Source organism: Mobula birostris, chromosome 3 (genome assembly GCF_030028105.1).
Source record: "Mobula birostris isolate sMobBir1 chromosome 3, sMobBir1.hap1, whole genome shotgun sequence".
Taxonomy (NCBI): domain Eukaryota; kingdom Metazoa; phylum Chordata; class Chondrichthyes; order Myliobatiformes; family Myliobatidae; genus Mobula; species Mobula birostris.
Window position 1 is genome coordinate 145,780,433 of NC_092372.1, and position 26,534 is coordinate 145,806,966.

A 26,534-nucleotide genomic window follows, 5' to 3' on the forward strand; every position below is an offset into this window, starting at 1 on the left:
AATAAAGAAAGCTCTTTTGAGGATACTATATATAGAAGTAGCACATTACAGACAGAGCTTTTAACTACATCCAGGCCTTGTCTTAAGTAGCTTGAGAGTATTCATTGTGGTACTGATGATCAGAATGTAGTGTGGTGGCCCTTGTTGTATTTGGCAGGAAAAATATTCCTCATTTTTATTGTGATTCAATTATATTTTCTAGATTGATCCCCAGATATAGCAATTTATTTCAAAATAATTCATAGACTTTTATTCAAGTAAAAGAATTGTTGATCTTAATTGATGGCAGCAAGTAGAAATGCTTTGAACGTTTTTTGAAGTAATATGATTCATGTGAATTGTATATACATGTGGTTAACATTTTAATTTTCCTTATAAAATACTTATGAAATATTGCTATAGTAGGCCCTCCGTTGATCGGGGTTGACCATGAATGTTGCATCCCAGCTCTATGCAAGCCAGCGCAGTACGATATAGAGAGTAAGCTGCAGCCTGTGCATTAGGCTTCCCTTCTCCACGCAGCTGATGAATTCAAAGGAATGGCAGAGACTGATACAGTTCGGCACCAGCGGCGTTGCAGGAGTTGCCAGTCGGCACTGAACTCAACGTAGGGACTCCAGCTCTGGACCTCTCTTCAGGGTTTACTCGTGAATCCTCCCCCATGAGTGGGTATAGCTGCAAGGCAGCAGAGATTTGAGATCAGAGTTTTTCTTCTCCTAGATGAGCTGCCAACCATGGCTGATAAGACCCATCTGCACAAAGAAACTTGCTTTAAGGTGCAAGTAACCCACCTTTGCCCCTTTTCCTGTCAGTAGAAACATTCCTGCTGGGCTTAGTAGCTAAGCCACATGTGAAGGCCAGGAGTTGGACTTGGTTGTCAGAGACTATTTGAGATGCACGCTATTGGGAGTGTTTAATAGGTAGTGGGAGCTTATCCCTATTATTCCCCTCAGCTATGCCAACCTTAAGGAACGGAAATCTATAAGATTTAAAATATTGTACACATTCTATGTAAGTATCTGAGTCTGTAGTTATATTTTTGTTGTTTGTTGATTAATAGTAAAACAAGTAAAAGAGAAAACAGAAGTGGTGAATTTTAACTAACTCTTTCAATAATATTGATGAATTAATTGCTGCTGAGTCGGTTAAATAAGCTTTAATGTTATGTTCCAGAAAGTATGCTGGTTTGGTAATTATATTTGTGATCCCTTCACATGTAACATTTGTAATTATACAAAACTGGTATGATTGAACATTTAAATTTCAACTTTAGACATAAAATGATCACAGTATATATAATATCCCATTGACTTTCATCACTACAAATGGTTAGGCCATGCATTACAAATTGTTGTCAATACTGCTGTTAAAGGACAGTGCAATTTACCTTCAATTTACTTTGTTTTATCATTTGATCTTTCATGATTACTGAACAGTAAATGCTCATTTTATTTTGCTAGGGTGACCAGGGAAATCCAGGTCCAGCTGGCCCACCGGGATTTGGCATTAAAGGAGTGCCAGGCAAACAGGTAAAATTCTTAATCGTTTAGCATCAAAGGCTCTGCTTTAATTTATGGCATTTTAAATATTGAATGTATTGAGACTGTGCACTGACTGACCTGCTGATTTTCAACGAGTTTGTCCACAGGTTTAGAATGAATTCCAGTTTTGCCAGCTTGCCCTTAAGTGAGTGCAGTAAGCTCATTTCCAACTCACTTTTAGCTCAAAATGAATTTTATTTCCACAGCCAATGGTGCTCTGCTTTTACCCAGTGTGCTTGTTTGGTGGTTTAACATGGATATTAGAAGCAATTTCATAATTTGAGCTTTGAAGTTTAGATTGAAGAAAACAAAATAGTAAAAAATGATGATAACACTTAGGCATCTTCTATTAAACTGTTTGTCCAAAGAACGAATAAAATGTTAACACGTCTTACTTAGCAGCAGCAGTATTCTGTCTGAACTTGGTCTCCTTCAAGGGACCAGCAGAAGGGGCAATGATGGAATTGTGGCATCTACTGTAAACTGATTTGCAGATAATTTCCATTGGTAATGCTCGATCTAACAAATGTAACAATCCAACCTTGTCTATGTCTTTGCTATTGAGGACTGCTACATCTGTATCAGACTCTACAGCATTCTGATGAGTAAGGCAACAAATACAGCTCTGGTCCCCAAGCAAATATGTGTAACACACACACTTGTAACTATTTGTGTTATTTTTTTAAATAATGCAGTTTCTGATCATGCATATGGACTCCCAAAGTCCAGGTGAGCTTGAAGATGGGGTCAGTTTCTATTGTATCCAGACATCCCACCCTGCAAAATCTCATTTCAGGGAGGTAGCACCATCAATTTGTGGGAGACTTCCAGGACAGGTGGGATGTCTGCAATAGAGTAGCTCCTTAGCAGCTAGCCAACTAGTTTAAATAATGTCAACTGTGCTAATAAATGAATGACACCTGTTAAACTCACCTCAACATGTCTTTTACAGTCTTAACCCACCATGGGCAATAGAAAAGTCACTGTTGCAAGCAGTGCAGCGAGCAACACTGTCATTATTTTTGACCCCTATTAGGCAGGGGTACACTTTAGTGTAGTCTGGGGTGACGTACGTTTTATATTTTTTTGGAACACTCTGCCATGGCGCGCTCTCTCTCTCTCTCTCGCTCGCGCTCTCGCTTGCTGTCTCTCTTGTTCTCTCGCGCTCTCTCTCTCGCTCTCACTCGCTCGCTCTCAAAAAAATTGATTTCTGTGATATTGTACATAATTTGCAGGCATCAGGGAGCCACTATTCATATGCGGGAGACTCCCGGAATTTCCGGGAGAGATGGGATGTCTGTGTATCACTTAGCCCCTACCAAAAAGTATGTATGATTTAGGAACCGGACTAGGCCATTTGGTCCCTCAGATCTGTTCTGCCATTTAATAAGATCATAGTTGATCTGATTCTAAGTTCAACTCCACATTCCCATCTACCCACTACAACCTGTACTAAAGCTTGGGACATGTACCACCAAACTCGAGGACATTTCTATCCTGCTGTCACAAGACTCTCAATCAGACCTCGTGTGCTATAGATTCAGAATCAGGATTAAGTTTATTGTTACTGACATACTGTATGTCATGAAATTTATTTTGTGGCAGCTGTAAAAGGCATAAAAAAAAGTTACAATAAAAATATATAGTCCAAAAGAGACAAACTCTTAAGCTTTCAGTATACTTCGTCATGACCCTTGCAGCCTCTTTGTATGTTTGTGTTGCACATTCTCTAGAAATGTAATGCTCTATTCTGTGCTGTGTTGTTCTTTATTCCTTTTGTACTTTCTCTCTATGTATACAAGGAATGATCTACCTGGTAATTAGACAGAAATTGTGAGGAATGAGACAGCAATTGGTAAGAAAACAGTCCTCTGTCCTTCACAAAATGCCCAAACCATCCCAAGAGCTCCTAATTCTGAAAACATACAAATGAAAGAATATGATTCTGCCACCACTGAAAGAAAATTTACCATTATTAGTATTATTTATTAGAACTGGCAATACCTCCTTTTATTAAAAGCTTAATGGAGACAAAATGAATAATATTCTTTAATATTTTTCAGTTTTGTTTTATCACCCTTGAGTAATATTATTACAAATGATCCTTTTTTTTTTACAAATAAGTGTAACCATCCAAAGAACAAATAGACAACCATGATTTTTATTAGAAAATGAAGTATTAAGTCATCAAAATGGCATTCACTATCTGCCAACTCCTCCAATAAAACTTCTAACTTTCTTTCATTGTGCCTAGGCAAAGAGTGACTTATCTAAACAATATAACAGGATTTCTGCAGATGCTGGAAATTCAAGCAACACACATCAAAGTTGCTGGTGAACGCAGCAGGCCAGGCAGCATCTCTAGGAAGAGATGCAGTCGACGTTTCAGGCCGAGACTCACGAAGTCCTGACGAAGGGTCTCGGCCTGAAACGTCAACTGCACCTCTTCCTAGAGATGCTGCCTGGCCTGCTGCGTTCACCAGCAACTTTGATGTGTGTTGCTTTATCTAAACAATATATTTTGTTTTTGTTTAAGTGTAGTATAGTATGATTTTCTCTGTGCTTCCCCACCCCAACATCACCATCCTCTGTTGCCTTCTCATATATTCTCTCTTGCCTTCTACAATATAATGGGGCTTCTTTTTGTTATTTCCCTCTTCTCTTTTCTCTGCACAGAAAACTTGCTTTATCTTCAACTTCTTTGATGAAAGATCAGCAACATTTTTGTACATATGACAGTTAAACCAATTACCAATGACCATTGCCTTATACACCCTTGCTTATCAAATACCTATCTACTTTGCCCTTAACAATTATTCAGACTGTTTCTACTGCTCTCTGTGGAAGAGAGTTCCAAGAAAAATGATCTCTTTTGAAATGCATTAGATAATAGGCTTCACAAAGAGTAAGAGGGAGTGAAGGGGGGAAATTTTGGGATTGGAGCATGGTGGATACTTTAGATGTCAGATCCAAAACTGCAGAGAAAAGGAGACAAACAGCAGAGATAGCACCCTGTATGATCTCAGGTTTTGTGAGCTCCTCAGGGAGAAAAGCAGAAGAAGATAGCTTGCAATGTAGAAGAGATGCCTAGGGTTATTTTTCTGCCTTCTTGGATGGTCCCAGCAAATAGGACTGGTTTGCTTAGTCACTGTTGCTACAACAAATCTGCCATCCCAGGAACCAATCCTTGGGTAGGTTTTAATGGGGCTTCACGTGATCCAGCCAGATTTGGTCATGAATGGCTAAACAAACCATTTACCATGTTCATTCAAGTCACATCTTTGGACTGGAGAAGTAGGCACAATAAAAGTGGGTAAAGGTTTAATTAGTAACAATTAGTTCTGTTTGCTTTCCTCTTTAATGTCCACTTGTCTATAATTAACCAAAGGTGTGCTGGTAGTTAATTGGCTACTGGAAGTTGTCTGTTAATGCAGATGAGTGGTAAAATGAATCAAAAAGAAGTTGATGGCATGGGTGTGAGGTCATAGATTGCAGTGGTACAGGGATTTAAGCAAAAAGGGATTGGGATTGATGGGATTGCTCTGCTGGGAGATAGCATGGTTCCAAAAGGCTAAATGCCTCCATCTGTGTTGAAATAAATAATGCATACATTGGGAAGTATTCATAAGTATTTATTCAACTTGTAGGACAAAGAAGTTCACATAGTTGATGCTAATGCCAATAAAAATGGCCTTTGCATCATTTTACTCTGTGTTGCCCTGATAATATTACACGGTTCCAAAGACAAGAAAAATAGTTCCTACCATATTCACATGATAAACATGAATTATATAAACGTACAGTTAAAGACCCTGCTGCAAAATTTGATGCTAAGTTCAACTAATATTTCCAGCCGAACCCTATGACTGATGAGACCTCCTCATAGAAAGCACCACCAGACCAAAACAAAAGTAGCATTAAATCTTGGAAATCGAAGCAAGTTTGAGAAATCTACTGGTGTTAGTGAAGAGAAAGGATAGCTTAATATGTTGAACATAACTTTCATTAGAACCGAAAACAAATTAATTGGTGGAGAAAAGGATCACAATAAGCAAGCTAGTTTAATCATAGAGAGGAAATTCAAACTACAAAATAGACAAAGAGCACATTGTCAAATCGTACAAAAGATCACTTCAGTGAAGCAATGAAAGATGTCAGAAGGACATAATTGCAATTTGCCAGTATAAAAAGGCCATCCAAAGAGAAAAGAGACCAGCAGATCAAAAGGATGAAACTGAGTTGACGGAGGTCTACAGCGGAAACATGCTGTAGCCTAGGTAATTCCCCCCCTGCCCCAGAGGAAAAGCTGCTGCCCTTTAATTTGACATATTTTCCATATTGGAATTTTTGTTCCTCTGTGGAATAGTCTTAGTGATTAGCTTGACAGCTGTTGGTCTAAATATGTGAGAACTAGAGCCAGCACAATAAGACCTAAGACATACAAGCAGAATTAGGCCATTCAGCCCATTAAATCTGCTCCACCATTCCACCATGGCTGATTTATTAACCCTCTCAACAACAAAAAACACCTATTGATTGCCTCTAATTTCCACTATGTTTCAGTATCAAGATATGGTTGAGTGATCAAGAATATTGACCAAGATTAAAATGTATTAGAATAGCGCTCACTCCTAAAAATGGGTGGACTGCAAATGACGGCGGGCTGAAAAGCATGTTTGACATAACATCTCTGCCGGCATTCAGGATCAAAGTCAAGGCTGAATATCCTGAGATGGCCACAAAAGCACTGAAAACGTTGCTTCCATTTCCAACATCATATCGCTGCAAAGCAGAGTTTTCTGCAATGAATGCAATGAAAACTAAATTGCTGAATAGGCTGGACAGAAGGAACCCCCTTCGAGTATCACTGTCTCCCATCATCACCTCTCGATGGGACCATCTTGTTGCAGGAAAACAAGCCCAGGGCTCCCACTGATTCAGCAATATTGGTGTGTTGCAATGATTTTATATGTTCATACGGGGAAAATATGCGCTGTGTGTTTAATATCCAAACTTTACTTAAAATGTTATGATGCTATTGACTTAAAAGTGACTTATAATTCAGTTGTCCCCAAACTCGGGGCTTGCGAAGAATACAGCGGTACAGCGGTGGCCAGAACGCACCCAGCACATCTTTAAGAAAAAGGCCAAAATAAACAAGCTAATTGATTAGGTGCTGCCCGGCACGTAAATGTCGGCTCAGATCAGAGGTGATCGCCGATTTGCATCGCCTCTGATCTGGGCCGACATTTGCGCGCCAGGCAGCACCCAATCAATTAGCTTGTTTATTTCAACTTTTTCTTAAAGACGTGCTGGGTGCGTTCTGGCCACCGCTGTACCGCTGCATTCTTCACAGCAATGTATTGGCCCACGGCCCGGAGGTTTGGGACCACTGTTATGATTAACTTATCACTATATTCAAGCGAGGAAAATATGCGCTGTGTGATTAATATTAAATTCATTAGATAAACCCCTTTAGAAACAAAATTGAGTGCATTAGGCCACTTATAAGTGACTTATAGTTGACTTATCAACTATGTTCCGGTCGTGATTAATTAACACCCACCCCCACTCCCCCGGTCAGCCGGGCCACAAGAATATTGTCAATACTAAATCAGTCCGCGGTGCAAAGAAGGTTGGGAACCCCTGGTGTAAGGGACATTATAATGAAACTAAGGATTCAAAGAAGAACCAAACTACGTATGTTAGAAATCTGAAATTAAAGCAGAAAATGGTGAAAACATTCTGGAGGTCAGGCAGAATCTGTGAAAAGATGAACAGAGTTAATTTTTCAGATGTATGAAATGCATACATAATGAGGCTATGAGCATCATGTTTAACCCGCTTTACACATTTAAGCCACACAGAAGAATGAAAAAAAAGATAATCTCCTTAAAATTCAAAAATTTGAAAGATGGAGCATTCTATAAAAGGTGAGAGATTAAAAGATATTTATGTCCAGATGGACTAGGTGTGCTTGTATACAAATCACAGATCAGTAAGTAGTTTAGAGGATAAATAGTATGTTGGCCTTTGTTTGCAGGAAGATTTGAGTTAAGATTGCAGATACCAAGATCTGGTGCAGCATCTGGAATATTCCATATAGCTCTGATGTCCCTACCTTCCATGGACTGAGTTTAATCATATTCACTAGACAGATTTCTGGAATGGCATATAAGAAACCACTAAGCTGACTAGGTCTTGAATTTAGAAGAGTAAGGAGTGATTTGTGGGCACGTGGCCAGGTGGTTAAGGCATTCGACTGGGGACCTGAAGGTCATGAGTACAAGCCCCAGCCAAGGCAGCGTGTTGTGTCCTTGAGCAAGGCACTTAACTGCACAGTGCTCTGCGACGACACCGGAGCCAAGCTATATCGGCCCTTGCCCTTCGTTTCGACAACATCGGTGTCGTGGAGAGGGGAGACTTGCAGCATGGGCAACCGCCGGTCTTCCATACAACCTTGCCCAGGCCTGCGCCCTGGAGAGTGAAGATTTTCCAGGCACAGATCCATGGTCTCACAAGACTAACGGATGCCTTAAAAAAAAGCAGTGATTTCATTGAAATGTGCGAAGTTTGTATATAGTTGCTGAGACTGATGTGGAACTGATGATTTGCCTGGTTGGGATATTTGGAACCAGAGAACATGGTCTCAAAATAAGGGGTTCTTCAGGATTGGGACAAGAAGTAATATACCATGGGAATTTTCTACCCAAGCCAGGAAGGCTCAGTCACTGAGTATATTCAGGACAGAGTCTGATAAATTGTTAGACATTAAGGGATGCAGGGGAAATGGTGTTAGCGCAGGAAAGTGTCATGGAGGTGAAAGATCAAGCCCGACCTTTTGATTGGTGGGGTAAGTAGGTAAGATGGCTCAAACAACACACTTCTTGTTCTGCTTCTTTTATTATATAGAGCAGAGGACAGTATCAACACATCCTTTAGACCAAATAGACCATTAAGTGCTTCTTCCTGGGCCCCCAAACTTAGCTGCTGTCCTGGCACCACCTCTGTCTGTAGGGTCATGATCAGGACCAAGCATCCCCTGAGTTGGAGTTGTCGCCCTTATCCCTCTTTCCACTAATACAGCAGTACGATCCTTGTTCATTGTTGCTGCCTTGGCTATATTGGTCTCTATTTGACTGGGAATCAATCCTATCAACTAGTCTGGGTGAATATATTGCTTTAAAAACAGAAGCACCTTGTCGGGTTAAAACTGCATGTGGTGAAAAGTAAAATGTATAGCTGAGGACCTTGCCCCACTATTTGAAAACATGGCACTGGAATATCAGGACTGGGCTTATTACAGCAAGATTAAGATGAAATTATTTATTTTCAAATATATAATATAATATAAACTTCTCTGCTTTTCAGGAACACTGAAGACTTGTGTACCGCCAGTGAGACATCAGAGAGTGATTTTATTTTTAATTTAGTGAGGTGTTTGGGCAACAGTTCCCTTGCATCAGTCTTATGCAGTCACTGAAACCCCCAAAGTAAATTTCTCAAATTTGATAGAGATTAGGAAAACATTGCTGTAAAAACAAAAAAATATTTCTTCTTATTATTTTGTAGCGAATCTGACAAGTTCAACCGGCTACACAGTGTGAGCAAGTTTGTCTTCACAAACTACTAAGCAGTATTTGAGGGATGCACCCTTAGAGTTTTCTGCAACAGAGGTCCACATTGAAATAAAGTTGAAAAATGGATTTGTGGATTTTTGTTTGTAACTGCGTAAATTTGTTATTCTGGAATTTTCTTATTGTGTTCCAGGGTGAACCTGGTAAGAGGGGACCCAGTGGTTTTCTTGGATATCCTGGACCAGCTGGACCTACTGGACCCAAGGTAAATTCCTTTTTATTGGTCTTATTCTTCAGAACCAAATGGAAAACTCTGTCCAGGTAAATTTTACTTGTAAATAGTAATTTAGCTCTCCAATAAAATAACCCATTTCTAACTGATACTAAAATAATTTATGGCACTGTAAAACCAGTTGTAGAAAAGTCATACAGCACAGAAAAAGGCCTCTTGGCTCATTGTGTTCAAGCTAACTCTAAAGCATCAATCTTATACGAACAACACACATCAAAGTTGCTGGTGAACGCAGCAGGCCAGGCAGCATCTGTAGGAAGAGGTACAGTCGACGTTTCAGGCCGAGACCCTTCGTCAGGACTAATTGAAGGAAGAGTGAGTAAGAGATTTGAAAGTTGGAGGGGGAGGGGGAGATCCAAAATGATAGGAGAAGACAGGAGGGGGAGGGATAGAGCCCAGAGCTGGACAGGTGATTGGCAAAAGGGGATACGAGAGGATCATGGGACAGGAGGTCCGGGAAGAAAGACAAGGTGGGGGGGGACCCAGAAGATGGCCAAGAGGTACATTCAGAGGAACAGAGGGAGAAAAAGGAGAGTGAGAGAAAGAATGTGTGCATAAAATAAGTAACAGATGGGGTACGAGGGGGAGGTGGGGCCTTAGCGGAAGTTAGAGAAGTCGATGTTCATGCCATCAGGTTGGAGACTACCCAGACGGAATATAAGGTGTTGTTCCTCCAACCTGAGTGTGGCTTCATCTTTACAGTAGAGGAGGCCGTGGATAGGCATGTCAGAATGGGATTGGGATGTGGAATTAAAATGTGTGGCCACTGGGAGATCCTGCTTTCTCTGGCGGACAGAGCGTAGATGTTCAGCAAAGCGGTCTCCCAGTCTGCGTTGGGTCTCGCCAATATATAAAAGGCCACATCGGGAGCACCGGACGCAGTATATCACCCCAATCTTATACGAATCCCATTTTTTCCTCTCACATCCCTATCAACCTTTCCATTCCCCTTGCCTCCCCAATTGCAGTTTACAGTAGTTAGTTAACTCATTATCCAGCTCAGTTCATCTTTGGGGAGGAAAGTGGTGCATCCAAGGAAGCCACACAGTGATCACTTGAGAACCTATCTGGTTTACACTTGTAGCATCCAGTCTCTGGAGGTTTGAGACAGCACTGTAACCCTATTTAACTGAGCTTTTAATGTTTAATTCCATTGGCTGATCTCTCCCTGATTAAACAAAGTTAGATAATGACCTGCTTACCAGGCGATGCACAATTTGACTAAGCTCATTTGAAACAGATGTTCATATATAATTATGTTAATAATGTTAATAATTGCATCTTATATGAAGTTGACTAGAAGCACAAATTATGCACCACCTCCCACAATAGGCATAGACTTTACGGATAATTTTCTGCGCCCAGTGCATAACAATAGGAACATTTATCAGAACATTGGGCAAAAAGGATTTCAGTAGTTCAAATGACCTAATGCTGAATTCAGGGGTGCAAAGAGTTTGGATTAAATTCTGGCCCTATTATGTGTGGGGAAAATGCTCTGTACTGTTCCATCACCATACTTGTAGTTTCCATGATTTATTAATACTTTCCTAACAGCATTCATTACAGGACTGTTGAGTTCTGATTGGAGATCAGTAAGGGAGATGAGGCAGTGGGATGGAATCAGAAGAGAGTTTACCAGCTTATCAACGAGACTGATGGAAACAGTAATTCTGTATGCAATTCCCTCATGAAAGTTCAGTGAAAAGGGTTTCAGTGACATGTCCAACAGAAAGGCGGAGAGAAGAGCCAGTCACGGTGCGTTTGGATGAGGATATGTCACCAGATGGTGCACATGCTGCTGAAGCAACGGAGGAGTTTTTTGGCTTCAGATTTTACCACAAAGAGAACATCTGATTTATTTCTTGTGGAAAGGAAACTGGAACATGTTGCAGGTGAAAGGTGCCACACTGATCTCACTATAGATTCAGCGTGACTGGCGAAGAGTTTTGTAAATTTAGGGTGGATTAATTTGAGGGACTTGATAAAATGCATTTCAGGATTTTTCAGGGAATAAGACAGGAAGTTACAGAAATTATATGAATTATGAAATGCCACAGAAGTCAGAGGAATTACTGGAATGATGCCGAGGACTGCAGCAAGGCAGCTGCTACTGATTGTTTTCTTCTGTGGTAGGAAAATATAAGATCATCCATTGTGAATTAAATTCTAAAGTAACGTTAATATCCTGGAACATCTGTACAGAGATAAAATGATAAAAGCAAGCCAATAGTGCCAATTATGAAAGGATCTTCCTTGCTGACAGTCTTTTATGGTGTAACAAAGGACCTTTCCAGTAACTTAGGGAAATTAAAACTGCAAGTAAAGAAATCAATGCATAGTCAGTGGTAGCATTTCTAATGGATGATAGATACAAACGTAAGAGGATTGCCTCAGCTTCACAATATGTGCCCATTGTTAGCTTTGGAACTACACCTGAAGAGCTGATGGTGCCAGTAACAAGACCTGAATATATGCAATTGTCAATTAGAGTTCAGTGGAAAGGTGCGCTAAGCATCTGAGAAATGGCCAAACATTCTAAATGACAATGTCGTGCAATTTTCATCAGTAATCTCTTCACAGATGTTCAGATTAGGTTCCAGAGGATCAAGTGGTTCCACACATCACTTTATTCTTAATCCTAAAGAGTTGAAATCCAAAAAAGGATATAGATATTATTCCCCTAATTCCCCTAATATGTGTTGGGATTGAATTCTGGGCACGTGGCCAAGCGGTTAAGGCATTCGTCTAATTACCTCAAGGTCACTAGTTCGAGCCTCAGCTGTGGCAGCGTGTTTGTGCCCTTGAGCAAGGAATTTAATCACACATTGCTCTAGTCTGTGTGAGGAGTGGCGCCCCACATAGACATCCAATATGCGCCTTGTAAGGTATGAAAATGCCCAACGCAGGCCTCTCATGGTCTGAGTCGATGTTCCCTCCCTTCCCTCCTAATATCAAGGCAAAATGTAACTTCTTATAGTATTGAGAAATCATAATAAAAATGAATCAACTAGAATCACACTCAATATAAAAAAGCATTTTGGTGTATTTTGGAGTCTAATCATCTTAGATTAAAGACATCGACTTGCTTAGCAGTTCATTGGTCAGTGTCTTCTGTCCAAACACCATCATAATTATCATTGTCATTTCTTGCATTGTGAAGTCAGAAGTAGCTGTGTTTTCTGTTTGTTACACAATGTCCAACTCCTCAAAGAATGACCTAGTTCATGCTTGTATCTAAGAAGACTTAGACACCCGTCCAGCACAGACTGATAAGTGGCACAAAATTTTATGCCACAGAAGTGTCATCTAGTGACCACCTCCATCTCGGGAGAGTCTAACTGTCTACCCACAATCTTCACTGCCGTTGGCATCACAGAGTCTTTAATATCACAGGGGTAGTTATTAGCCAGCTATATGTGGCTACAAGAGCACATAGAACATAGAATAGTACAGCACAGTACAGGCCCTTCGGCCCACAATGTTGCGCCAACCCTCAAACCCAGCCTCCCATATAACCCCCCACCTTAAATTTCTCCATATACCCGTCTAGTAGTCTCTTAAACTTCACTAATGTATCTGCCTCCACCACTGACTCAGGCAGTGCATTCCACGCACCAACCACTCTCTGAGTAAAAAACCTTGCTCTAATATCCCCCTTGAACTTCCCACCCCTTACCTTAAAGCCATGTCCTCTTGTATTGAGCAGTGGTGCCCCAGGGAAGAGGCGCTGGCTATCCACTCTATCTATTCCTCCTATTATCTTGTACACCTCTATCATGTCTCCTCTCATCTTCCTTCTCTCCAAAGAGTAAATCCCTAGCTCCCTTAATCTCTGATCATAATGCATACTTTCTAAACCAGGCAGCATCCTGGTAAATCTCCTCTGTACCCTTTCCAATGCTTCCACATCCTTCCTACAGTGAGGCGACCAGAACTGGATACAGTACTCTAAGTGGCCTAACCAGAGTTTTATAGAGCTGCATCATTACATCGCGGCTCTTAAACTCTATCCCTCAACTTATGAAAGCTAACACCTCATAAGCTTTCTTAACTACCCTATCCACCTGTGAGGCAACTTTCAGGGTTCTGTGGATATGTACCCCCAGATCCCTCTGCTCCTCCACACTACCAAGTATCCTGCCATTTACTTTGTACTCTGCCTTGGAGTTTGTCCTTCCAAAGTGTACCACCTCACACTTCTCAGGGTTGAACTCCACCTGCCACTTCTCAGCCCACTTCTGCATCCTATCAATGCCTCTCTGCAATCTTTGACAATCCTCTACACTATCTACAACACCACCAACCTTTGTGTCGTCTGCAAACTTGTCAATCCACCCTTCTACCCCCACATCCAGGTCATTAATAAAAATCATGAAAAGTAGAGGTCGCAGAACAGATCCTTGTGGGATACCACTAGTCACAATCCTCTAATCTGAATGTACTCCCTCCACCATGACCCCCTGCCTTCTGCAGACAAACCAATACTGAATCCACCTGGCCAAACTTCCCTGGATCCCATGCTTTCTGACTAAGCCTACCGTGTGGAACCTTGTCAAATGCCTTACTAAAATCCATACAGATCACATCCACTGCACTACCCTCATCTATATACCTGGTCACCTCCTCAAAGAACTCTATCAGGCTTGTTAGACACGATCTGCCCTTCACAAAGCCATGTTGACTGTCCCTGATCAGACCACGATTCTCTAAATGCCCAGAGATCCTATCTCTAAGAATCTTTTCCAACAGCTTTCCCACCACAGACGTAAGGCTCACGGGTCTATAATTACCCAGACTATCCCTACTACCTTTTTTGAACAAGGGGATGACATTCGCCTCCCACCAATCCTCCGGTACCATTCCCGTGGACAATGAAGACATAAAGATCCTCGCCAGAGGCTCAGCAATCTCTTCCCTCACCTCGTGGAGCAGACTGGGGAATATTCCGTCAGGCCCCAGGGATTTATCCGTCCTAATGTATTTTAACAACTCCAACGCCTCCTCTCCCTTAATATCAACATGCTCCAGAACATCAACCTCACTCATATTGTCCTCACTATCATCAAGTTCCCTCTCATTGGTGAATACCGAAGAGAAGTATTCATTGAGGACCTTGCTCACTTCCACAGCCTCCAGGCACATCTTCCCACCTTTATCCCTAATCGGTCCTACCTTCACTCCTGTCATCCTTTTTTTCTTCATATAATTGAAGAATGCCTTGGGGTTTTCCTTCACCCTACTCGCCAAGGCCTCATGCTCCCCTCTTGCTCTTCTCAGACCCTTCTTAAGCTCCTTTCTTGCTTCCCTATATTCCTCAATAGACCCATCTGATCCTTGCTTCTTAAACCTCATGTATGCTGCCTTCTTCCACCTGACTAGATTTTCCACCTCACTTGTCACCCATGGTTCCTTCACCCTACCATTCTTTATCTTCCTCACCCAGACAAATTTATCCCTAACATCCTGCAAGAGATCTCTAAACATCAACCACATGTCCATAGTGCATTTCCCTGCAAAAACATCATCCCAATTCATACCCGCAAGTTCTAGCCTTATAGCCTCATAATTTGCCCTACCCCAATTAAAAATTTTCCTGTCCTCTCTGATTCTATCCTTTTCCATGATAGTGCTAAGGGCCAGGGAGTGGTGGTCACTGTCCCCCAGATGCTCACCCACTGAGAGATTTGTGACCTGACCCGGTTCATTACCTAGTACTAGATCTAGTATGGCATTCCCTCTAGTCGGCCTGTCCACACACTGAGACAGGAATCTGTCCTGGACACACTTAACAAACTCTGCCCCATCTAAACCCTTGGAACTAATCAAGTGCCAATCAATCTTAGGGAAGTTAAAGTCACTCATGATAACAACCCTGTTATTTTTGCACCTTTCTAAAATCTACCTCCCAATCTGCACCTCTGTATCTCTGCTGCTACCAGGGGACCTATAGAATGCCCCCAATAGAGTAACTGCTCCCTTCCTGTTCCTGACTTCCACCCATACTGACTCAAAAGAGGATCCTGCTACATTACCCACCCTTTCTGTAGCTGTAATAGTATCCCTGACCAGTAATGCCACCCCTCCTCCCCTTTTTCCACCCTCTCTATCCCTTTTAAAACACTGAAATCCAGGAATATTGAGAATCCATTCAGGATAGAGCAGGGTAGAAACTGGATGGGGTGCCACATAGTACAGTGGTTAGCATAATACTCTCACAGCTCGGGGTGACGGAGATCAGAGTTCAATTCTGGAGCCATCTGTAAGAAGTTTATACGTTCTTCCCTTCAGTGCATGAGCTTCCTTCAGGTGCTCCCGTTTCCTCCCACAGTCCAAAGTTAGTAGGTTAGTTGTAAATTGTCCTGTGATTAGGCTAGGGTTAAATAGGGGGTTGCTGGGCGTTGTGGCTTGTTGGGCCAGAAGAGCTTGTTCTACACTCTACCTCTAATAAAATAAAATAAAATAAGTTCTGTGGTGAGTGGCTGTCATTCCAAACCTTTCAAGCATGAAAATTATATTACTGGGAACCATTTCTCAGCAAAGGCAGTCAACAATGATTAAACTTTCTGTCACTTCCAGTGTTCTGGAAGAGTTTTTGGCTATTCGAGGGAAAAGGCATTTGAACATCTAGCACAAAATCCAAGGTCTACTGGACAGCAATGATGCTTCACACATCAAAGTTGCTGGTGAACGCAGCAGGCCAGGCAGCATCTGTAGGAAGAGGTACAGTCGACGTTTCAGGCCGAGACCCTTCGTCAGGACTAACTGAAGGAAGAGTTAGTAAGGGATTTGAAAGTGGGAGGGAGAGGGGGAGATCCAAAATTATAGGAGAAGACAGGAGGGGGAGGGATGGAGCCAAGAGCTGGACAGGTGATAGGCAAAAGGGATACAAGAGGATCATGGGACAGGAGGCCCAGGGAGAAAGAAAAGTTGGGGGGGGGGGAACCCAGAGGATGGCCAAGAGGTATAGTCAGAGGGACAGAGGGAGAAAAAGGAGAGTGAGAGAAAGAATGTGTGCATAAAAATAAGTAACAGATGGGGTACGAGGGGGAGGTGGGGCATTAGCGGAAGTTTGAGAAGTCAATGTTCATGCCATCAGGTTGGAGGCTACCCAGACGGAATATAAGGTGTTGTTTCTTCAACCTAAGTGTGGCTTCATCTTTACAGTAGAGGAGGCCGTGGATAGACATGTCAGAATGGGAATGGGATGTGGAATTAAAATGTGTGGCCACTAGGAGATCCTGCTTTCTCTGGCGGACAGAGCGTAGGTGTTCAGCAAAGCGGTCTCCCAGTCTTCGTCAGGTCTCACCAACATATAGAGGGCCGCATCGGGAGCACCGGACGCAGTATATCACCCCAGCTGACTCACAGGTGAAGTGTTGCCTCACCTGGAAGGACTGTCTGGGGCCCTGAATGGTGGTAAGGGAGGAAGTGTAGGGGCATATGTAGCACTTGTTCCGCTTACAAGGATAAGTGCCAGGAGGGAGATCAGTGGGGAGGGATGGGGGAACACGAATGGACAAGGGAGTCGCGTCGGAAGCAATGATGCTTCTCCTCCTTTGGGTTTCAGAGACTTAAGCTTCTACCCAGAGCACTGGAGAATTGTCACTAATGCTGTTTCCACAAAATGCCTCTAATCCACTAACAGCCCATGAATGAAACTCAGGGTCCCCATGAAGGGTTTCAATCTGAAATGTTGACAATTTCTTTCCTCCCCAGATATTACTCAGCCTGCTGAGTTTCTCCAACAGATTGTTCGTTGTTTCAGATTCCAGCATCTGCAGTCTCTTCTTTCTCTCTGAGTCAATATGTGTCCTCTTCCAAGTCACCATCCCCAGTGAAACTCAAATTGGCTCCTTAGGTCAGGGTATGACATTTTCATGCTCAACAGATGTACAGAAGACACCATTCAAGGATATTCTCAAAACCAAAATCCTTGGAAGATCTCCATTGACTCCTGGGGGACTCTGGACAATGATTGCTCACAGTGGAGATGGTACATTTGGGATGGCACAGAGAATCTCAAATTTGTGCACTGGGAGCAGACAGAAACCCAGCATTAGCAACAGTGAATGTGCCTCAGTTCCCTAACTTCTCACCCACATGCTGAGCTGTGGCAAAATCTGTGATCCCACATTCGACTCAATAGTCACCTTTGAACTCTCAGGACTGGAGTGGAAACAAGTTATCCTTGATATCAAGAAACAGGCTAAGAAGTTTCCTGGCATGTAGTTATTGGTTAGGTGAAATTCTGCTGTATTATAAATTATTGGAAGCTGGAGGAAAGTGTTAAGAGTTCGTTGGACAGCAAGAAGATCCAACAAGACAATACCTGAAGAAATACTGCCAGACTTCTCACTAGGAGGCTTGATTACGAGACAAGAGCTCAGATATTTTGGCCACATCGTGAGAAGACAGGATTTCTTGGAGAAGTCTCTCATGTTAGGTAAAACAGAAGGTAAAAGAAGGAGGACGAGAGAGGCTATGATGGACAGATAATATTACTCAGACAATGCATATGACCTTGGGGGGTCTTAGAGAGGCAGTTTCCAACATGAAGGCTTGGTGTGCAAGAGTCCATGAGGTCACGAAGAGTTGGACTCAACGACTGAACAACAAACACATAAATCAATGTGTAAAGTTCCATTTGTTAGAATATAGAAAATGTATGGCAGCATTGATCTGATGAATGGCAAACAGGTTAGCTGACAGAATAGAGGCCAGATGTTGTGGAGTTATTGGTAAAGTTGACAGATTCCCAGTGGAACAGTGAAAGTTAAATGGAATATGAATTGTTTTATTCGGTTGAAAAGCTGTAGACCTTGACCAGCTATTTCTGCTTGTGATCAGAACCTGAAGATGGAGTCGAAGAGCAGTACATTCAACATTAAATTAATGAAATCATTCAACGTAGGCACTTTCAAGCTGTGAAATTAATTCATGAAGAATATGGATTTGCTGATAAATGTTGGCTAATTAAGATACACATTAAATATATTTCTTTCAAAAAATATCATTCTGTGAGCAGGAATCAGAATGAGAAAACAAGGTGCAACTTGTGGTATGCTTGTAAGGAAGAGGTAACTTGAGACCTTATGTTCCCAAAGCTTTCCATAAATCAGATTTTCCACATGATCTGTTATCGATTTTGAATAGATATTAATTGCTTTGAATGGTCAGTGTTGTGTATGTGGCCTGGTTACACAACAATGCTATTAATAAAAACGCTGGAGACGGAAGCTAAGTTTCATGGTGCTTTACTTGCAGAAACTGAGCTCGGCACACACGTACAGATCAATACACGCCTAATAGCGCATGCTCAATACGTGCCTAATAGCGCATTCAACGACGTGTTACTTAAACATAAAGTAGTCCCTTATTATACTGTAGGCTATATGATACACTCCTCCCCTTTTATTTTAATAGTGCATTAACTTTTTTTTACTGGGGCACTATGTTAAACAAATATGTTTACCCTTAACATACAAATGCCTACCATTTGTTTACTTAGTAACTTAATAATATCAAATTATAACAAGCCTTTTCTTTTTAACTTTTGGTCTAAGACCCATTTATGACTCAAGGCTCCGAGGGGGTCTTCTCTACCTCTCCGGGTAACTTGTTTGTTTTAATACAGATTTCCATATAAAGGTCATGAAAAGTTGACCTCTGAGCATAGGGAGTTAAGAAGATATGTGCCTCCAACTTGCTAAGAGTTCTAGGGGACAGATCGCCTCCGTATAATGAAGACTCCTCTCTGAAGCTTTCCTAGATATATACGCATCTTTGTGCTATTGCTTGTCTTCCTTACCCACATCTCATTTGTTCCAACCTTCATATTCTCCTTAGATTCCAAATAGATAGCCTGACCTTTATGATACCATCTCTTAGCATAATATAACTTTCTATATCCTATTTGTGCTTCATGTCTTGGTGCTGGTGATTCAGCAGGAGCGCTGGGAAGATGCTCAGGAGAAGACGGAGATGCCATCACTTTTTGTGGAACACATCATTTTGGGAGTTAAAGAAAACATGATAAATTGGAGGACAAGGTTGCATTCTACGCTGGTCAACTTGCAAAGAGTTTGAACAGTAACTCTGATGTGAGATCCCGAGGGCTCTTTCAGGCTGTGGTTCAGGTCCTCAGGGACTGTAAAAATAGTGCAAGATGTCTGTTCTTCAGGTATGATCTGAAAGAATGTACAATTTGCTTAGGAGAACTCAACGATCCCATCCTGTTTCCATGTGATCATTTTTACTGTTTAAAATGTATAAAGTGGAGTCTTAAATCAGGACAATGACTCTGCCCACTGTGCCATACTGCTCCAGATGATGATTATGTACCAGCGGTAACAGAAGAAATAAGTGAAGCTGTAGCAAAATTAGTCATATTTCGCAAGAGGTGTGATACATTTTTTAAAAAAGCAAACACGAGGAAATCTGCAGATGCTGGAAATTTAAGCCACACACATCACCTTAATGTGTGATACATTTTTTGTAGCTTCGGTTTCCTTGGTCTGCTTCAAAGATGACTTGCCACCAACAAAGAAGTGATTGGTGATCTGCTGTCTCTGCTAGTTATTCAAAAGTCGGGGCAATCCAATGACTCACAGAAAGATCAGTACTTTACCAGTAATCGTTCACCATTTGATAAAGCAGTTGATTGAAATCCTGCTGTTCGTTCCATTGTTCTTAAGCTGCTGTTAAAGTACAGTTTTGATGATGTTAAGGATTACCTGCAGTGCTATCTGTCTGGCTCAAGAGGGAGAATTCCTTCAGGTGCACATTCATCACAAGTGTGAAAATACAACAATAGAAACCTTACAGTTTGTTGCCAGAATTCGCTTCTGTTTTGATGCTGTTTCCCAACTTCTTTGTGAAAAACGAGACACATTGGCTGAGGATTCAAAATATGTACGTGCAAAAGAAACTTTCCTGCAAAAGATTAAGTGTTTGATTCTCAATGGAGGAAAAGACTGATTTGAGATTTACCTTGTGTGAAAGCTGTTCTATTTGAGTGGAGATGCTAGTCTTTTCAGAGACTTAAGCTTTTTGAGAGCTTGCAGAACTTCCATTATGTGTTCATCTGTTAACAAGTAATTTAACTGCATAGGTGCAGGTTTTCGTCTCTTGTCGGTAATTGGAACAGGGTCATTACGTCTCCTCCTTAGTTTCCTAGTCGTTATTGACTTTACCTCCATAGAATCTCCTGTGAGTCCAATTGTTAGCCTCTCATTCTCAATCATCTTTTTCTTTTCTTCTAACTTAAATCTTTTCGTCTTCAAATTCCTTCACTGCTGCTTTCTTCTCTTTAATATAATTCCTTTCCACTTGTTCTGTCTTCAATTGCGGAAAGAGCTCTGCATTTCATATTCTTTCCTTGTATGGTTGATCTAGTTTCTTCATCCTTTTCTGATACTCCTGCAAAGTGCCTTCCTGTAACTGCTGTAGCTGTCTTTTAAGAGATGTCGATTTCTCCTGTTACATTTGCTCTTTTACTTCCAGGTAGTCTTCATCATCCTGCTTATTAGCAATATCTGTCTCCCTTGCATCCTCTGTATCTTCATCCGATTCGCGGCCACGGATACTGCGTTCATTCTCAATGTCGATGCTGTCTAGCTCCCCCTCGTTGTTGTAATAGTCGACAAAGGGTGAGAGGAGAGGCTGCAGACATCTTCCCCGTCGAGCTGCCCTCCTTCGTTGACACATCTAGTGCCTTGATGGTGTGCCAATCCAACTGGATTTTCCTGAGCCATTCACGTGTCAGCAAAAGTGGTCCTCCATATTTCAGTACATAGAGGTTCAGCTGCTGTGTTTTGTCTCCGTAGGTCACTGTCACTTTTATTTTACCTTTGGGATGCATTTTCTGTCCTGTGTAAGTCTTTAGCAGTAGTTTAGTTCATTTCAGAGGTATGTGAGAAAACAATCGTTTGTAGTCATGCACAGTGATCACTGTTAAAGCTGAGCCTTTGTCCAATTCCAATTTTAGTCTCACGCCCGCCACTTGTGGAGTGATCCATATTACTCTTTGATCATCTGTCTCTTCCATGCTATGAAGTTGCCGACAAGACAATTAACTTCCATCTGAGTCATTTTCATTAGAACTGCTTTCTTCCATTTTGTGTGCATTGATGTGTTTTCCTTTCTGGGGTTTCCTGTTTTTCTGAATTTTCTCCTTTTTCTGCTGTTTACTAGCTTTGCATACTCTGCCAGTGTGGCCCTGTTTGCCAGTTTCTGCATTCTTTGTCTTTAAACCAACAGTCATCAGGGTCATGTGACATGTTCCCACAACGGTAACATCTCTTTCCTTCATTTCTGTTCAGTGACATTTTATTTGTAGCATATTCCAGAGATTTTTGTAGTATCTCTGAAGCACCCCATGCTGCTTTTTCCATTGATAATGCAATGTTCAGCGCCTTCTCCAATATAAGGTCTTTTTCACCCAGGAGCTTCTTCTGTGTGGTTTCACAGTGCATGCCACACATTAACCTGTCCCTCAATGCATCCGATAGACCAGCTCCAAATTGACAATGTTCTGATAATTTGTGCAATTCAGCACAATATTCAGAAATGCTTTCATTTTTGCTCTGATTCTGTTTGTGAAATTTAAATCTTTCAGCAATGACCAGTGGCTTGGGATTGGAGAGTGTCTACTATTTGCTTGAATGTTTTGTCAGCTGGCTTTTCAGGGGTTAACAAGCTTCGTAGCAGCCCGTATGTTTTTGCTTCCATAATACTAAGTAAGACACTGGCTTCCTTTTCATCATTAACACTGTTAGCCTCACAATATAACTCCACTCTCTCAATGTAAGTTGCCCAGTCTTCAATGCCACTATCAAATGTTGTAATGGTTCCAATCATTGCCATCTTTGTTAATTTAGCCCTGTTTTCCCCTTGTTTTCTTTCTGACTCACATGTCCTTTTTGCACACTCCATCTAGATGTGCGTGTTGCTCCTTTTTATCTCCCTTCTGGGGCAGGCAGACCCTCAGCCCCTGGGCGTCAGCGTGGGCTGTGGTCTCGGCTGGACGTGTTGCGGCTCCGACTGTGTCTCTCGGTCTCCCGACGTTCCTGACCCGGCTGTGCTCTCACTTCCTTTGAGACTCACGGCCTCGCTCTGCCTCCCTCTCCCGCTCCTTGGCTCATTCCTTGCACTCTTCTTCCAAGTGTCATTACCAATTAAAACACTGCATTCTGATACGATGTAGGTTCATTAACCTCGTTACCAATTTGTTGTGTGTGTGGCCTGGTTACACAACAATGCCATTAATAAAAATGTTGGAGATGGGAGCTAAGGTTCATGGTTCTTTACTCAGAATCTGAACTTGGCACACACACACAGATCAATAGCGCATGCTCAATATGCGCCTAATAGTGCATTCAACAATTTGTTCCTAAAACAAAGTAGTCCCTTATTATACTGTAAACTATACGGTACAGTCAGCAACAACTTCAGGAAGTTTGAAGACAAACTAGATGGACAATCTGTTCTCAGTTAATAATACACCTACTACATAATTCATCCAACTCCTATTCAACTTCTGGATAGCAAAGGTTTAGATGGATACAGGCCAAACCCAGACAAATTAAATAGTCTGAGGGGCACCTTGAGCTGGGCCAAAGGGCATGAACCTGTATTGTACAGTATATGCCACGAATCTAGTATTTTGTCCACATGGTCTGTTGTAACACAGAAAGGTCAAAAACAGGAGGTATAAGAATCTAAATGATGGTGGATGCATGAATGATAGTGCAAGGATCAGTAGTAGTTACTGGCTGATGGGAAAAATGGGAGATGAAAGACACAGATATATTATTAAGATGTTTTCTAATAGCATGCATGTTCATACTATAAAATTTCATCCTGTTCAATTCTATATGATTGACATTATTTAATAAATGGGGAAAATTCATTTTTCATGTCAATAAAATTACTAAGCTCTTATCATGACTTTTGAATAAATTTACAGAAGGAAACATGGAAAGCTACGCGTTGTATGGGAATTATTAATTTTAACATAGAAGGAGGCAATTTGGTCTATCAGATTTATCCCAACACTAGGAAAAATTCAAACAACAGGAATTCTGCAGATGCTGGAAATTCAAGCAACACACATAAAAGTTGCTGGTGAACGCAGCAGGCCAGGCAGCATCTCTAGGAAGAGGTGCAGTCGACGTTTCAGGCCGAGACCCTTCGTCAGGACTAGGAAGAATTCCCTCAGTTCCATTCCTCCTCTCTTTATTTCCCTGTAGTCCCACAATTTTATCAAATTTCATAGATGTGGAACTAATCCAATTGGTCCATCTAGTTTACACTGATTCAGAAAGTAATCCATTCAGTGCACTCCCCCACATTTACCTGTAAACTGTTGGCTTTCACATGCCAATTACCCCTGACTCTCTTGCTTCCCATCTGCGCCAGGTGAAATTTATAAAGGTCAATCAGTCCACCGGTACGTCTTTGGGATGTGGGAGGAAAGCGCAGCACGTGGAGGAAAGCCACGCCATCACTGGAAGAATGCAAAAACTCTTTTGTTCTCACATGCACTTCAAGTTCTCTGACTTTTTTGCCACTATATTAAGGGATAATTTACAGGAACCAATTAACGTTCCAGATGTGGGAGAAAACTGTACCACCCAACAGAACACACGAACTGCACATACTCTACACTCCTGACTCTGGGTCCTGAGAGTTCGAGGTGACAGCGCTGATTGCTGTGACCAAATCAAAGCAATTCATAATTACTCTCTGTGGAAAATACAGTTGTGTTCAAGTTTCCATTATTGAGGTGTTTACAGCTTGCTTATGAACCGGCTTCAGAGTTGAGTTTGCTGAGGATTTGAAAGCACTGTAATGACCTCATTTCCTTTTAATTACAGGGGGAGCCTGGTCTGCGTGGTGAGGTTGGATTACCAGGACCTGCAGGAAAAGGGGTTGCAGGACCAAAGGTAAAACCAGGTCAATTGTGTTAAAATGCTATCAGAGTGAAGGCATTCTATGGCAATGAAGGCAGTCTTAATTAACCAAAACTGTCTTCACTGTCATAGAATGCTTTTATAATTGGTGCATAATACTACTGGAATGGGAACTTTGAAACTAAGAGAGAATTTGAAAATTACCCTGAATGTGTCTTAAGTTGAAGTCCCAGAGTTCAGATAGGAAGCCTGTGGTGGACAGATCAAAATGGTGGCTCGTTAGTACTTGTACTTATACTTTATTGTCGCCAAACAATTGATACTAGAACGTACAATCATCACAGCGATATTTGATTCTGCGCTTCCCGCTCCCTGGATTACAAATATTAAATACTAAGAATAGTAAAAATTAGTAAATATTAAAGATTTTAATTATAAATCATAAATAGAAAATAGAAAAATGGAAAGTAAGGTAGTACAAAAGAACTGAGAGGCAGGTCCAGATATTTGGAGGGTACGGCCCAGATCCGGGTCAGGATCCGTTCAGCAGTCTTATCACAGTTGGAAAGAAGCTGTTCCCAAATCTGGCCGTACGAGTCTTCAAGCTCCTGAGCCTTCTGTAACAATTGAGCAGTGTCAGTTGGAAGTAGGTAGGTAGGTGTGTGTGGTTCTAAAGCTGCTAGTTCTACAGTAATGCTAATAAACTGATGCTCTCAGCTAGGAGACTGGAGATGTGATGTTCCCTGTGTTTCTTTGTTCACCTTAATAACAGAGACACTTTGCACATGATCACATATGATCACAAAAATAGAAATGCATTCAGCCCTTTGATCTATTCCATCGGTCAGTTAGTTCATGGCTGATCTCTAATCCACCTAGAGCCTTTGTTCTATTTCCCTTGTTCATCTTATCCATCCCTGGAAATTTTAATAGACATAAGTCCAGTCATGTGAAAATTGGTTTCCAAATATTTATTTTTCATGTTGGAAAAGTACTTTATGATTTCAACTCTTAATGAGCAGAACTATTTTTATAATTCTTATCCAGGTTGTGCTCAGCTCTATTCTCTGGAAGCGATATTTTCTTTTACATTTAAAAAATTCTAAGATCATCAGTGAGTTCTGTAGTTTGCTTGAGTTCTTTCAAGATGAATCCTTATGTCAAGATAAGTGTTATTCTAGTATGTATTCAAATGGAAGTAAGAGATATTCATCTTGGCTACATGACTTAAACTCTCATTTTATATTTTCACTTCCCTATGGATTTTGACCCTAAATATTTTAGATTTGTTTGAAAGCAGCCATCAACACTCAGTGAACACTTTATTAGGTACCTCCTGTACTTGATAAAGTAGCCGCTGAGTGCATGTTCATTGTCTTCTGTTGCTGTGGACCATCTACTCCAAAATTCAACGTCTTGTGCATTCAGAGATGCTCTTTTGCACACCACTGTTGTAGCATGTGGTTATGTGAGATACTGTCACCTTCCTGTCAGCTTGGGAACCAGTCTGACCATTCTTCTCTGAGGACTCTCATTAACACAATGTTTTCTTCAACAGAACTGCCACTCATAGGATTTTTTTTTTGTTTTTTTTCTTTGCACCATTCTTTGTAAACTCTAGAGATTGTTGTGTGTGAAATCCCAGGAGATCAGCAGTTTCTGAGATACTCAAACCACCCTGTCTGACACCAACCATCATTCCACGATCAATATCACTTAGATCACATTTCTTCCTCATTCTGATGTTTGGTCTAAACAACTGAACATCTTTACTGTGTCTGCATTGAGTTGCTGCCACATGCTTTAGCTGATTAGATATTTGTATTAGTGAGCTGCTGTAAGGTGTAGCTAATAAAGTGGCCACTAATTGTGAGTACAGTTTTATAAACAACAGCTGATCACTACGTTTTTGATAGTGTCAATTTCAAATTGATGTGTTGCTAAACAAGTTCTGGTTATAATTTTAGGCAAAGAGTGGAACTAGTGATGTGAGCCTAGGCTATTCAATTTCCTGACCCCTCTTATAATTATCAGGCCTGACTCCTGCATGTCATAAAGTGGTGTTTAATTCATTGGGCAGTAGTTAGAAATTAGGGATGGATAACTGAAAGCAAAAATTCCATCAGAAAGAAGTAGTTTTGATGAAGCTTTTGAATGTGGAAAAAAATGAAGCAGAATATTTAAAGAGAGAGTAAAAAGTGAGCTCCCA

The 26,534-nt window shown here is 41.3% G+C and overlaps 2 protein-coding genes across 9 annotated transcripts in view; one reads left to right on the plus strand and one right to left on the minus strand.

Annotated features, from left to right (window-relative positions):
• LOC140195305 (uncharacterized) overlaps positions 1-26,534 on the plus strand; it is a 224,580-nt gene that overhangs the window by 147,147 nt on the left and 50,899 nt on the right. For all 5 annotated transcript variants that reach the window (XR_011885416.1, XR_011885417.1, XM_072253406.1 and 2 more), the window contains exons 20-22: positions 1,461-1,529; positions 9,312-9,383; positions 24,290-24,358. Coding sequence is in view for 3 of the 5 variants with exons in the window: in XM_072253406.1 (XP_072109507.1) it covers positions 1,461-1,529; positions 9,312-9,383; positions 24,290-24,358 (210 nt within the window). In the remaining 2 variants the exon portion in view is untranslated. The remainder of the gene's footprint in view (positions 1-1,460; positions 1,530-9,311; positions 9,384-24,289; positions 24,359-26,534) is intronic.
• LOC140195306 (glycoprotein-N-acetylgalactosamine 3-beta-galactosyltransferase 1-like) overlaps positions 1-26,534 on the minus strand; it is a 205,853-nt gene that overhangs the window by 68,878 nt on the left and 110,441 nt on the right. Inside the window, exon 5 of one of the 4 annotated variants that reach the window (XM_072253412.1) lies at positions 329-675. The exons of 2 other annotated variants lie outside the window; for them this stretch is intronic. In XM_072253412.1, coding sequence (XP_072109513.1) covers positions 642-675 — 34 coding nt within the window. In that variant the 3' untranslated portion in view covers positions 329-641. Of the gene's footprint in view, positions 1-328; positions 676-24,526; positions 24,575-26,534 lie in introns of those variants that run through there. One more of the 4 variants, XM_072253413.1, reaches the window with a different exon arrangement.